This window comes from Oncorhynchus keta, chromosome 5, assembly GCF_023373465.1.
Source record: "Oncorhynchus keta strain PuntledgeMale-10-30-2019 chromosome 5, Oket_V2, whole genome shotgun sequence".
In the NCBI taxonomy this organism is placed as follows: Eukaryota; Metazoa; Chordata; class Actinopteri; order Salmoniformes; family Salmonidae; genus Oncorhynchus; species Oncorhynchus keta.
In genome coordinates, this window is record NC_068425.1 from 3,731,537 (window position 1) to 3,745,982 (window position 14,446).

The window sequence follows — 14,446 nt, forward strand, 5'->3', positions numbered from 1 at the left end:
GCGATACGGATTGAGCCCATCCCTTAAACACACTGAAGTGGAAATGGCGTTCAAACCTATATTTGATCCAATCCCATATCATCATACTATGACTATGTATCCAAGTAATCCCATTTAGAGGAAAAGAGGAGGGATACCTCACCCAAAATGAGCGCATACACATTGATGGTCATTAAAACCATTTAGAAAGTGTGTTCAGTACTGTATCTTGTAGTATTTTCTATCTTGTTAAAAATGGGTGGTGAATTATCCACAGTGGTCGAGTTGTATTTACAATTTAAGCTTCTGAGCGGACATCTGTGGGATGGCTGCATGTAAGAGGGAAAAGACTGGATTATTTCTGTGTCCTCTTTCCTCGCTCTCTGTCAGTCTGACGCATTGGACTGGACTGGCCTCAGCAAAACATGTGAGCAGGGATTTAGAGAGAGGGGGAAAGAGAGGAGGGAGGGGGACGAGGAGCTAGGGGACATACACAGTAACAGTCCAAAGTTTGGACACACCTACTCATTGAAGGGTTTTTCTTCATTTTTTACTATTTTCTACATTCTAGAATAGTAGTGAAGACATTAAAACTATGAAATAACACATGTGGAATCATGTAGTAACCAGAAAAGCATTAAAGAAATCAAAATATATTTTATATTTGAGATTCTTCAAAGTAGACACCCTTTGCCTTGATGACAGCTTTGGACACTCTTGGCATTCTCTCAACCAGCTTCATGAGGTAGTCACCTGGAAGGTATTTCAATTAACAGGTGTGCCTTGTTAAAAGTACATTTGTGGAATTTCTTTCCTTCTTAATGCATTTAAGCTAAGCAGTTGTGTTGTGACAATGTAGGGTTGGTATACAGTTAGATGATGGCCCTATCTGGTAAAAGACCAAGTTCATATTATGGCGAGAACAGTTCTATTAAGCGAAGAGAAACGACAGTCCATCATTACTTTAAGACATGAAGGTCAGTCAACCAGGAACATTTCAAGAACTTTGAAAGTTTTTTCAAGTGCAGTCGCAGAAATCATCAAGCGCTACGATGTAACTGGCTCTCATGAGGACTGCCACAGGAAAAGAAGACCCAGAGATACTTCTGCTGTGGAGGATAAATTCATTAGAGTTTACCAGCCTCAAAAATTGGCAATTAACTGCACCTCAGATTGCAGCCTAAATAAATGCTTCACAGAGTTCAAGTAACAGACACATCTCAACATCAACGGTTCAGAGGAGACTGCGTGAATCAGGGCTTCATGGTCAAATTGCTGCAAAGAAACCACTACTAAAGGACACCAATAATAAGAAGAGACTTGATTGGGCCCAGAGACACAAGCAATAGACATTAGACTGGTGGAAATCTGTCCTTTGGTCTGATGACTCCAAATTTGAGATTTTTGGGTCCAGCTGTCGTGTCTTTGTGAGACGCAGAGTAGGTGAACGGATGGTCTCCGCATGTGTGGTTCCCACTGTGAAGCATAGAGGAAGAGCTGTGATGGTGTGGTGGTACTTTGCTGGTGACACTGTCTGTGATTTATTTAGAATTCAAGGCACACTTAACCACCATGTCTACCACAGCATTCTGCAGCAATACACCATCCCATCTGGTTTGGTCTTAGTGGGACTATTGTTTGTTTTTCAACAGGACAATGACCCAACACACCTCCAGGCTGTGTAAGGGCTATTTGACCAAGAAGGAGAGTGATGGAGTGCTGTATCAGATGACCTGTCCTCCACAATCACCCAACCTCAACCCAATTGAGATGGTTTGGGATGAGTTGGACCGCAGAGTGAAGGAAAAACAGCCAACCAGTGCTCAGCATATGTGGGAAGTCCTTCAAGCATTCCAGGTGACTACCTCATGAAGCAGGTTGAGAGAATGCCAAGAGTGAGCAAAGCTGTCATTGAGGCAAAGCGTGGCTACTTTGAAGAATCTAAAATATATTTTTTTGGTTTAACACTTTTTTGGTTACTACCTGATTCCATATGTGTTATTTCATAGTTTTGATGTCTTCACTATTATTCTACAATGTAGAAAATAGTTTAAAAAAATAAAGAAAAACCCTTGAATGAGTAGGTGTCCAAACCTTTAACCGGTTGTGTAAGGGCTAGTCAAAAGTCCAAAGTTTGGACATACCTACTCATTCAATCTCGATTTTTTACTATTTTCTACATTGTAGAATAATATGTATATATATATATATAAAGTGTGTGTGTGTGTGAGCTCTCTGCAAGTAGATCAGGCCTATAATTCCCTTCTGCCTGTCTAGTAACGTTATGGGTTGATGATTACTAGTATGTGCTGTAATTATGGTTTATAGTGTCAGCTAATATGTGTGTTTAATATGTGTGTTTAATATGTGTGTTTCAACCAATGAGTGTGTCTCATTAGTGGTCACCTACTGTATGTAGTTTTACAGTGGGTGTTACACATCTCTCCAGCAGAGGGCAGCGTTTCTCTAGTTCAGTAATGTGGGAGTAGGAGGAGGTTGGCCAGCCTTGACACTGATCTAAGGTCGATTCTGAGTCATTATACTTTCTCCCACGCTCCCAATAAAGTAATACGTGTGTGTGTGTGTGAAAATTTCCAGCGGAACATCAAACTAGCAATCTCAGTGTTATTATCAATACATTTTTATTAGAACTTGTATTTTTGCAATGAAACACATGAGGACATGCCAAAGAAGAGGGTGGCCACAATAAGAGAGGAACGATGGAAGAGGGGATGGTGGGATCTCCCTCCTTTCTTGTTCCCTCCAAAGCCGTCTTCTCCCTTCTCCCCTATGAGAGCGGGAGTTTCTTTACTTCCACCGACCGCCAACTTTCCCCTTGCCATGGACCTTTTTACTACAGGGGGGAGAGAGAGAGAGGAGTTACTTGTCGACAAATGCACATACCATACAAACACGTGTTACTGAGGGGGAAAAAAGTGGCTAAAAAGTGAATCTAAAGAAATCAAGAAATTGAATAGGGTTATTACTGTACTTACAATTTCTGGGCACTCGTGATTCTATTCAAGAGAACGATAATCTGCACACACACACACACACACAAAAAAATGAGACGAGATCACATTTGCATCAGTGGTTTCGCGAATACTACACAACCGACGCACACAGTATGCTCACACACGAGCCTAAACATCTGTGGATTCTGCCTTTGGTACACGTGTCCAGGTCTTCCCACCTGATATTTCTGTTTCTTCATGTGGTCAATGAAGTCAAACTTATCCGACTCCAGCGCGTAGATCCAGTTCCACATCTCCTGAGCTTGTTGCCTGGGAGACCAAGAGAAGGTGGGTGGGTGGGGGGTGGGGGTGGGTTTTTTTTTTACAGGTGGTAACCATAGCAACACAGTTGGCAGCCAGCTGTGTGGGCTTTGGACGTGAATTGTAGAAAACTCCGATGTGGTGGTTTAAGGAAGATTTTTGGCCCATGTGTATTTGGCTTGGGGATAAGGTGAGGTGTTGCGTGATCGGCCCGGGACTCACTTCAGGGCGTCCTCTCTCAGGTTGTCGATCTCCAGTGTGGGTCGTCTCTCAGCCAAGGTCTTCTTCTTGATCTCTCTCCCCGTTAGACGCTTCCCTCTCCCACGATGCTCTGCCTGGAACATGTCAAACACGCCTAGAACTTCACAAACTTCAAACTATATAGAATGTTCTGATTCTCTCTGTATGTTCGCAACAGTCTGACAGAACATTTGACCCGCAACTGACCAACATCGTAGATATTTATCTTAATGAAACACATTTGCTGTATGAATCTAAAAAAATCATCTGTTCCTAAAGCTAACAAGCGAAGGACAGTGGACATAAGTACCTTTTGCAGGAAGCCCCCAAAGTTGGCCCCCATGTTGGAAAGAACCTTCTTCTTCTTGGCCTCGTCTTCGTTCTTCTTTTTAGCCTCCTCGTCTTCCTTTCTCTGCCGCTCTTCCTGAGAACGAGAGAACGATGAAGTTAGAAAGGGAGAGGACATTCCCGAACAGGACACAAGTCTACCTGTTGCTTAAAACCAGGAGTACCACAGTGGTGTCTGTTTGTCCCTACCGCAATCCTGGCCTACCGCAATAGTGTGTTTTGGCCTACCGCAATAGTGTGTTTTGGCCTACCGCAATAGTGTGTTTTGGCCTACCGCAATAGTGTGTTTTGGCCTACCGCAATCCTGTTCTGACGGTCCCTCTCCTTCTCCGCTCGAACCCGCTGCACCTCTGCCCTCTCAAACCGACGCTTCTCCTGTGGGGGATGAGAGAGGGAAAGGATGAGAGGAAAGGACATTGGACTTTTTCTCATATCAACTTTTGCACTCCTTGACCAGGGTCGTGGTCTGTTGGGATGAAACGTAATAAAAAAATATATTTAAAAAAACATGAGCATTGTTATTGGACAAGTTCATGTAGTTAAGGTGGCACTTCCTCAGTTCCATTTCAACACTTCAACATGATGTATACAGGAAGTTGACTCACGATTCGGTCCTTCAGCCCAATGAGCTCCTCCTCCTCCTTCTTCCTCTGGTCAAAGTGGACATCAATCAGACTCTGCAACTCAATGAGGTCCTTCTCCATCCTCTTCCTGTGGATGTCCTGAGAGAGGATTGAGATGAAATAGATGTGGTGGTGTTCAGTGGTGAATTTGGACATTGAAGGGGAACAGCCAATCAGGACCCAATAATGGACCAATTCCTTGATATGAGATGACATCACTCACATCAAAGTCCACCCTATCCCCCTCTGGAATCTTGGGAGGGGCTAGCTGGGGCACCATGGGCCTGAGCGGGGGGGAATAAGTGAAATATAGAAATACATGTTTTAACCTATTTGTCACACAACACAAAGCAAAATTGTCACAAACAAAAGTGAACATACTTGGGCATGGGGAGTTTCTCCTCTGTTATAGAGAGAGAGAGAGAGAGAGAAAAAGAGAGAAGAATTAACACATGAAATCACAGAAATGTATATTCTTGCTCTGATTCTGAAGATGTCATATGAAATAGAGGACACAAATCTCAAAAACAGGGCAAAAAGTCAAGGCCATATGTTTTGCGTAAATCGTACATTTGATTTCAAAAGGGTGTACAACAACAAAAAAGATTTGAGTTATGCCTACAGATCTGAAAGTTAGTATTTGACCTCCAGAGTACACACAGGAGCAACAGCATGCACTATCATCATCATCATCATCATGATGTGTCTGTGTGTGTAGCTCCAGCAACAGTACAGCTTTGTTGATGAGGTCATGAGTTAAAGAGTTAGAACATGTGATTCCTTCTTCTTACAGGCATTTCAAATGTAGGTTAGATTTAATGTGATTTGTGTATTAGAATCACTCCCACAATCACTCTCACCTTCCTCCTCCTGAGCTTCCTGCTCTGATGTGCCAAAGGCAGAGGGAGCGAGAGAGAGAGAGCGAGAGAGAGAGAGAGAAAAGAGAGCGAGATATACAGTAGATATTGAGAGAAAGAGAGAGAGAGAGAGAGATGGGAATGGTGAGAGAAAGAGAAAGATGGGATAAAAGATTGAAGCAGAAAATTGATAAGAAAGGAGGAAAATATGAAAAACAGAGGGAAGGAGGGAGGTGCAAGAAGAGAGATATGGAACGATTGAAGAGAGAGTAAGTTGAATGCAGTGGTGCCGACAGGCTTAGGAAAACTCACATTTCCCATCATGCACTGAGGGCCACATCATTGACTACAATTGTGTGACCCCAACAGTTACTAGAGGGAAATGTAGTTTTCTGAGACTTGTACTGTACAAGCATTCATAATTACGTATGCACACGTTCACACATGTACATACAAGAAGTCATTGCAAATGTTCTACATATGAGGATGTACACTGAGTGTACAAAACATCAGGAACCCCTACTCTTTCCATGACATAGACTGACCTAGGTGAATCCAGGGGAAAGCTATGGTCCCTTATTGATGTCACTTGTTAAATCTACTTCAAGCAGCGTAGATAAAGGGGAGGTTACAGGTTAAAGAAGGATTGTTAAGCCTTGAGACGTGGATTGTGTGTGTGTGCCATTGAGATGGTGAATGGGCAAGACAAAATATTGAAGTGCCTTTGAACGGCGTATGGTAGAAGATGCCAGGCGCACAGGTTTGAGTGTGTCAAGAACTGCAACACTGCTGGGTTTTTTCGCGCTCAACAGTTTCCTGTGTGTATCAAGAATGGTCGACCACCCAAAGGACAGCCAGCCAACTTCCCTGTGTAACACTTAACCCCTTTGTAAAGTGCAGAGTAAAGTGTAAAGCCCCTACGAATGTTTTATTTTTACTTATTTTTATTTAACTAGACAAGTCAGCTAAGAACACATTCTCATTTACAATGACAGCCTAGGAACAGTGGGTTAACTGCCTTGCTCAGGTGCAAAATGACAGATTTTTACCTTGTCAGCACGAGGATTTGATCTAGCAACCGAACGTCCAATGCTCTAGCCACTAGGCTACCTACCGCCCTAAAGTAGTGTCGTGTTGTAGGGGATATACGAATAGAGGCTGTTCTGTGGCCAAAAGGGTTGCAATGCAATATTATGAAGGTGTTCCTAATGTTTTGTTCCATGCTCCATGCATATTGTCCCCACATAAGGAAGTGCAGAGCATTAAAAAAGTAGAAAACTAAGCAGCGAGAGCATCAAAAACAAGCAGTTGAACACTGAAAAGTACCGCAGCGATAACAACAACTGTAAAACCCATACCGAAAATAGATTGAGGCTAAATAGAATGGAATACTCCGTAGATATAGATCATATCATCATTTTTTTATTTTATTGGCATTTATTTCTTTAATATTTTTGTTGGGATAATGTGTTCTCACCCTACCTGTGTACTCTTATTTCTCTAGCCAGGACCAGCACAGGGTCAGCCAATGGAAGCGGGACATAAGGGATATTGACAGGTCAGAGTGCATCACCCATTAGTCTGGCATTATACACAGAATACCTTGCTCATTAAGATACTAATGTCGTCCGTATCTCATCTGAGTGACCTCGGCTCTGAAGTCAGTCTGATTGGACAGACAGGTTCTGTCGCTGATGATGACTTGTGAGGTCTGTTCATCTCTAGATTCTGATTGGCTATTTCTACACAGTGGGCTAATCATCATTATTATGGCATGACATCCTAGGCAATTCCCATGTAATCAAATCAAATCATAGTTGATTGGTCACACACACAGTTTAGCAGATTTTATAGCTGGTGCAGCGAAATGCTTATGTTACTAGCCCCTAACAATGCAGTAAAATGTCAAACAAGTCCACAAATGATTTAATATATATATATATATCTGTAGAAACACAACAAGAAATCAGGAAATGTCAGAACGAATCCAATTAAGAACCCAAAGTCACATAGAGCAAGTCACATGGTTCTAGTCTAAAATGTTATACAGGATATGAGGTGTCTTTTGAGACAGCCATTGTTAAGTAGGTGTGTTGTAGGGGATTTAGGGTGTAATTTGGGACACAACCAGTCTAAAGTAGTGTTGTGTTGTAGGGGATATAGGGTGTAATTTGGGACACAACCAGTCTAAAGTAGTGTTGTAGGGGATTTAGGGTGTAATTTGGGACACAGCCAGTCTAAAGTAGTGTTGTGTTGTAGGGGATATAGATTGTCATTTGAGACACAGACAAAAGTAGTGCAGTGTTATTGTACATATAAGGTATCATTCGAGAGACAACTAGTCTCACCTCCTTCATCCTCCTCCTGCGGTTCTTCTTCTGGCTCCTCCTCTTGCTCCTCTTGCTCCTCCTCTGCCTCCTCTGGAGAGAGAGAAAGCGAGAGAGAGAGCGAGAGAGAGAGGAGAGAAGAGGAGGGGGGGCAAATGGAGAGAGAGAAAGTCAGAGAGCAGTTCAGAGGACACAAGAAGGAACATGGAGCAATGAAGAAATCCAGGCAACGTGGTAGACATGGGGGGGGACGACGACGACTAAGAAAGACAAGTGTGGAGACGAAAAAGACACATATGAGACAAGGGGATGGGGAGAGACATTAGAATGATTATTAAAGAGATAGAAGATGAAAGGAATGGAGGGAGATGAAAAGAGAGACGGAGAGTGTGTGGCTAATAGGGGGTCAGAGGCTTGGGGCTTTAAAAACCATTTGTCAGCGGTGTGCTGAAAGCAAAAGGATCTGAGAGAACAGGCTAATAATAACAGGGCCGTTGACTGCCACATGCAAGGCCAAGTGTGGTCCAGCATGAATGACAACACTAACACCTCAGCTCAGCAACCGACTCACCTTCTGCCTGCTCCCCCCTACCAGAGAGAGAGAGAGAGAAGGAGAGAGAGCAAACGTGTGTGTGTGTGTGAGAAAGAGAGAGAGAGAGAGAGAGAGAGAGAGAGAGAGAGAGAGATTCAGTTGGCAATACATTCAAAATTTAAAACAGGAAAGTTGCCATCACAACATTACATCGGTAATGTATATTATTTCCATACTCACTCGTATTCCTCCTCTACATCAGACATGGCTGCACTAGAAGAAAACCGAAAGGATAGTTGATATACATCTCATACATAATCACCAACCTCTTTCCAATACAATTATCTAGTAACTATCACACACTTCCACGACCCAAAAATAAAATAGGTGCTCTCCCTCCTCTTTTGACAGTCGATTTGATGGCTTTAACCCCCCTGCTCGATTAGGTTTCATTCAGTTCAAAGTCTTGCACAGAATTCACTACATTCAAAGCAAAAACCAAAGCATTTTTTCCCTCAAACACAAACGACACCTGTGATGGGACACCACATGCCTCCCGCTGATCACACGTATGATCGATCCCACCCATATATTCCATTCATGCTCTAAGCTGCCAGAGTATTGGTCATCCTTTTTCCCACATTAAGAGGGGATGGTGGGATCTCCCTCCTTTCCTTTCCCTCCCACGAGCCTCTCTAAAGTTCTTAGTCTTGACCTATGCCCTTTGACAGCTACGTTTGGAGTTCCAGACAGACGTTACAGCATGCTGAAAGCCCACCGACTGATCTTACTTCACTGGATGTCCTTCAAACCACCCACTGTATCAACCCGGGTTGAATGACCGAATGTCCTTTCTTTGTTTGAAAAAGAAAGAAAAATACACCCAGAGGAAGTACTGAACTTTATCCTGAGAGGTTGACCTTTAAACAGTTTAAAACAATTACCCTCTGTCGGTCAGGAGTAAGAACTTGGGCGTGATATATTTTAATGTTGTATGTTTTGTGTGTGTGTGTGTGTGTGTGTGTGTGTGTGTGTGTGTGTGTGTGTGTGTGTGTGTGTGTGTCTTTCGTTTGTTTTCACGTTGTCGTTTGGCTTTGTATGTCCAATGAAAATATAGGAAAAGATTGGTTGTTCACATGAACAGAGAAAGATACACTCACAAGGGGATTGTGCATGTTGGACCAGGGGGGTTTCTGCTATAAATTGTCCCACGGTGCTGACATCTTTCTGGCTGACAAGCAGAGAGATTGACAGTGTGAACAGGTGAGAATGTTACGGCCCTAAACACAGACGGGGAGATACAGTTTCTGTCACTTTCTTCAGTTCCCCTTCTTTATTTCTCTCCTCTATTTTCCATTCCTATCTGTCACCTTGAACAATAGACCAGTAGATGACTTGTGTGAAGGAGTAGAGAGTCAATTTTGAGGGTACACAGCAAATTGGCTCGCGTTGATTGTTCAATGTAACGTTTCTAGTGTTGATTTAGGAACTAAATGAACGCTGTAAGAGTGAAATTCATACTCAGTGGTGTAAAAGAATCCCAAAGCGTTGGTGTTAATAGCCAAAAGGTTTTGTTTTACACTTTGAAGAGTTAAACAGTCCCATCAAAACCACACCTATCCTCATATTCCCCAGCATGCTTTACTGCAGGTAGATCTTTTTTAGGATTGTTTTTACTATCTGTGTTTTTGCATGTACACTGATTGATTGATTAATCTTGTGCTGCACAAATATAACTAACATATTTTTTCTGAACCAATCCGATCAGGTAGTAAGATTTATTGCACTCGTTACTGAAACTGGTTTAAATGGTTTACGTAGTCTTTTTTTTTAAATCAACGCTGAATGCAGGTTAATAGAATTGACAACTGTATGACATCCTACCTCTGGCTGGATTCCAATAGGAATTACTCCTAACTTCACTGTGTTGGAGTAAAACTAGGCCATCAAAGCAAGGCCTTATGATATATGTAATGCAGTGTCATTAAGTTGAATGATAACATTCACCTAGGTACTCGTTTGGTGAAAGCCACAGGCCTTTAAATAGAAATAATTAAACAACTGTGCCTCAGTAAATAACAAATACAGTCATGTGTGGTATCTCTACAATTGTATTTCATTTAAAAAATATATATTTTTTAACTACGCAAGTCAGTTAAGAACAAATGTTTATTTACAATGACGGCCTACCACGGCCCAACCCTAAAGACGCTGGGCCAATTGTGTGCCGCCCTATTGGACTCCCAATCACGGCTGGTTGTGATGCAGCCTGGAATCAAACGGGGGTCTGTAGTGACGCCTCTAGCACTGTGATGCAGTGCCTTAGACCTCTGCACCACTCAGGAGTGGCTTCATTCAAAAAGAAAAGGCACCATGGGAAATATGCAAATGAGGATTTAGACCATAGTGTTAAAACAACACCCAAAAGGACTGTTTAACACTAATAGGACTTAACTCTAGATTAAAACTAGAGTTGAATATAAATAAAACAGTGTTAATTAGCCCAGTGTTAAATTTGCATAACACGGGCAAGTGTAATGTAGAGTACATTTTTTACACTACCAAGTGTTACATTAACACGCAAAATGTAACACTATAATCAGAGTACTTTTTACACTCTGTAGAGTGGGCCCATATGTTATCTGTGGCAGTGTTAAAATGTACTTTAAGTGTTGATTTAATACTGAAAAAATGTACTGTGGTAGCCGTGGTTGGTTATACTTGGGTTTGTATAATCAAAACCTATAGGTCTCGTCCTCAGCAATACATGTGGTCATTGAATGGAAGGGCTTTATAAAACGTTACACTTGTGGCATGGGGTTGGTTTCAGCACATTAGACAATTAGATGGAGTCCTGGTCCTTCTTTCTCATCTTCCTCTTATGTCTATCAACCCGTATTCTTTGTTGTGTCTATAAACCCCTATTCTCTTTTCCCGGTGACGCCTCTCTGCAAATGGTGTCAGCTGAAACAATTTATAGCATAGCATTTGCCCAGGAAATATTTATAGGGCACATAGCTGTCTCTCCCTCACTTGGTTTTGTGCCTGAAACAATGTCGGCCGTCCTAAAATGCCATCAACGCCTCGCAGAGATGAATCCATCCCGCTTTCCAACGGGGTGTCACGGCTAATGAGTTACTCAGTGTGTTTACCTAGCCAACGGAGGGGACAATGAGACGCACTGACGGATGGACGAAGGAACACATGGTGGGTGACAACATCGGTAGAGGTCCAGCGCTGATAGAGTCGGTCCTGTCGTTACCTCGCTTCCAAAGCTTCGCTGTGTTCTGTTTGACTTCTCGTGCTCGTCTGTGGTACTACATTGTCATGAGTTGATTGACGTTTTTTTTTTCTTTTTTTCAGTAGACTGTGTTTATCCAACGTATTTGGTTAGTTAAATGATGTGCTCCTAAAAGCTAGTCCTGGTGCTGCTTCCCTCTCCCTGACCATTACCACATTCACTTTAAAGACAATTATCCGCGCTAGATCAGTTCTCCCTGTTTTTACCGGCCTAACATCTGAAATCCACCATTGTTTAAGACCTGATTCTAGGCCTGTACCCAAGCTTATTCCACTCCAACCAGGAACAGGGTCATTAGGCACCAAGGTAAAAAATATATATATATATAAATATAAAAACACAGACAAACGGGGAGAGACAACCTGGAATTGTACAATAACAAACATACATTTTGGTTCTGTTGCAAAACATGCTCTATTGCGTGGCCCCAATGACCGACCCAGGAGAAGCCAGCATGGATATGGAAAAAGGGTTTGAACTCAAGCTGAGGGAGGGTTAAGAATACCGGCCGAGCAGTAGGCCGACCAGGCGAGGCAGCGGAAGCCCACCATTTGGAGCTAAATGGCAGTTGGTTGGTAAGTGGTCCGGCAAGACAGACGGGATTTGAGGCAAGTGTAAAGTTTCTCCGGGACAGCAGCGGAGGGAGCATTGACGGTGGAATTCTGATGGCTTCATTTTAGTCAAGGACGCCGTGGGATGGGAGGCAGGGTGGGGAGACGGTGGGAGATTAGAGTGAGTCACAGCGGCTCATTATCACTGCTATAGGGGAGAGGACAGTATTAATAGTCCTAGGGAGGGAGGGAGAACGGGGATCACTGCCCCTAGCTATCTGTCTGTCAGAATGTCTATCTAACCCGGTGGGAACGAGAAGGAGGAGGGAGGAAGAAGAGAGTTAGCACAGTATGACGGACTAGCTGACTGGACGTTAGGGCTGGCTACAAGAGCTACAAGGTCAATGAGGGTCCTGGACTTATCCCAGCCGCTGCAATTAAAGTACAATCCATAATCATCCACAGGAGAGAAAATACCCAAAACACAAACCATCATATATGACCAGGCCTACATTGATCAGTACAGGCAATACTTACAGTTGAAGTCAGAAGTTTACATACACCTTAGCCAAATATATTTAAAATCAGTTTCACAGTTCCTGACATTTAATCCTAGTATCAATTCCCTCTCTTAGGTCAGTTAGGATCACTACTTTATTTTAAGAATGTGAAATGTCAGAATAATAGTAGAGAGAATGATTTATTTCAGCTTTTATTTCTTTCATCACATTCCCAGTGGGGCAGAAGTTTACATACACTCAATTAGTATTTGGTAGCATTGCCTTTTAATTGTTTCACTTGAGTCAAACGTTTCAGGGAGCCTTCCACAAGCTTCCCACAATAAGTTGGGTGAATTCTGGCCCATTCATCCTGACAGAGCTGGTGTAACTTAGTCAGGTTTGTAGGCATCCTTGCTCGCACACACTTTTTCAGTTCTGCCCACAAATTTTCTATGGGATTGGGGTCAGGGCTTTGTGATGACCACTCCAATACCTTGACTTTGTTGTCCTTAAGCCATTTTGCCACAACTTTGGAAGTATGCTTGGGGTCATTGTCCATTTGTAAGATCCCTTTGCGACCAAGTGTTTATACTTGCATACTATTGTTTGTACAGATGGTACCTTCAGACGTTTGGAAATTGCTCCCAAGGATAAACCAGATTTGTGGTCTACAATTTTCTTTCTGAGGTCTTGGCTGATTTCCCCATGATGTCAAGCAAAGAGACACTGAGTTTGAAGGTATGGCCTTGAAATACATCCACAGGTACACCTTCAATTGACTCAAATTATGTCAATTAGCCTATCAGAAACGTCTAAAGCCATGACATAATTTTCCGGAATTTTCCAAGCTGTTCAAAGGCACAGTCAACTTAGTGTATGTAAACTTCTGACCCACTGGAATTGTGACACAGTGAGTTATAAGTGAAATAATCTGTCTTTAAACAATTGTCCGAAAAATGACTTGTGTCATGCACAAAGTAGATGTCCTAACCGACTTGCCAAAACAATAGTTTGTTCACAAGAAATTTGTGGAGTGGTTGAAAAACCATTTGTAATGATTCCAACCTAAGTGTATGTAAACCTCCGACTTCAACTGTATATGCACCAACTAAAGACAATGACAGGGTGTCGGTTTGATCGAAAAAGGTACAAAAACTGATGTCACAGACAGATAAGTATATTTTTGTTAGGAATATCTTAAGATGCCAGTTTCCCGGACACAGGTGAAACTGAGTCTTGGATCAAAAAAACTTTAGGCCAAGACTAGGCATAATCTCTGTCTGAGAAACTGACCCTACATGACCAAAACTGAGCGAGCAGCATCAAGAGGTGAAAGGTCACTCAGCACCTGTATGTACAGGAGGAGTTGGAGAAAGACTTACCGAGAGCAAGGTGAGGATTCAACGGTGTGACAGACCAATAGACAGAGGAGCCCAGGAGAATGACTATTGTCGTGAGACAATGGGAGTTTTATACAGGGGAGGGGTGGTGATGGGCAGTGTGTGTGCGTGTGTGTAGGGCAGAGGGCCATGGGCGGATTAGGAGAGAACTTTGGGAGAAAGACAACCGCCTACTGGGATTAAGAGAATGAGGGAATGACCTCACTGAACAAAAGAGGGGCAGGTGGCGAGAGAGACAGAGACACACAGAGAATGAAAGCGGAGAGAGAAAGGGGAGACAAAAGAGGGATGGATGAGAGGAGCATACCAGGGCCAGAAATAAATGGCCAGAAATAGGTGGGATGAGTATTTTCTTCCATCCCTTTCCACAAATAGGGTCTTCCGTTCATAGAGGGACTCCCGGAAACAAGTAGGAAAAAAAGAGTAAAACTAAAGAGATGGTTGAATGGGGTATTGTTTGGATACATGTCGACTAACTGCAAGGGTGTTTGAAGGATTGTTATGGCTAAATAT

At 42.7% G+C, this 14,446-nt stretch overlaps 1 protein-coding gene across 11 annotated transcripts; it reads right to left on the minus strand.

The window, feature by feature from the left end:
• Positions 1–2,602: 2,602 nt before the first annotated feature.
• On the minus strand, positions 2,603–14,088 carry tnnt1 (troponin T type 1 (skeletal, slow)). 11 transcript variants are annotated; one of them, XM_052518496.1, is made up of 15 exons: positions 13,916–14,088; positions 9,342–9,412; positions 8,422–8,449; positions 8,221–8,237; positions 7,671–7,742; positions 5,326–5,349; positions 4,847–4,868; positions 4,689–4,749; positions 4,448–4,564; positions 4,140–4,217; positions 3,805–3,918; positions 3,477–3,589; positions 3,173–3,263; positions 2,976–3,016; positions 2,603–2,833 (listed from the first exon to the last, which is right to left on the minus strand). In XM_052518496.1, the coding sequence occupies exons 1-15, from the start codon at positions 14,062–14,064 to the stop codon at positions 2,788–2,790; spliced, it is 1,044 nt and encodes a 347-aa protein (XP_052374456.1). In that variant the 5' UTR covers positions 14,065–14,088; the 3' UTR covers positions 2,603–2,787. The 11 variants fall into 11 exon arrangements, with proteins under 11 accessions (XP_052374456.1, XP_035626627.2, XP_052374457.1 ...); XM_035770734.2 differs by lacking the exon at positions 9,342–9,412 and having other exon boundaries at positions 8,422–8,454; XM_052518497.1 differs by lacking the exon at positions 5,326–5,349.
• Between the last annotated feature and the right edge of the window lie 358 nt (positions 14,089–14,446).

Bases quoted from the DNA above. Each gene is read 5' to 3' on its own strand.
- tnnt1 (XM_052518496.1), bottom strand. From the start codon at position 14,064: ATGGCCCTCTGCCCTACACACACGCACACACACTGCCCATCACCACCC. The intron at 4,869-5,325 runs GTGAGAGTGATT...TCTCTATAACAG, and splicing joins GGAAGCTCAGGAGGAGGAAG to AGGAGAAACTCCCCATGCCC. The intron at 3,264-3,476 runs GTGAGTCCCGGG...TTGGTCTCCCAG, and splicing joins CTGAGAGAGGACGCCCTGAA to GCAACAAGCTCAGGAGATGT.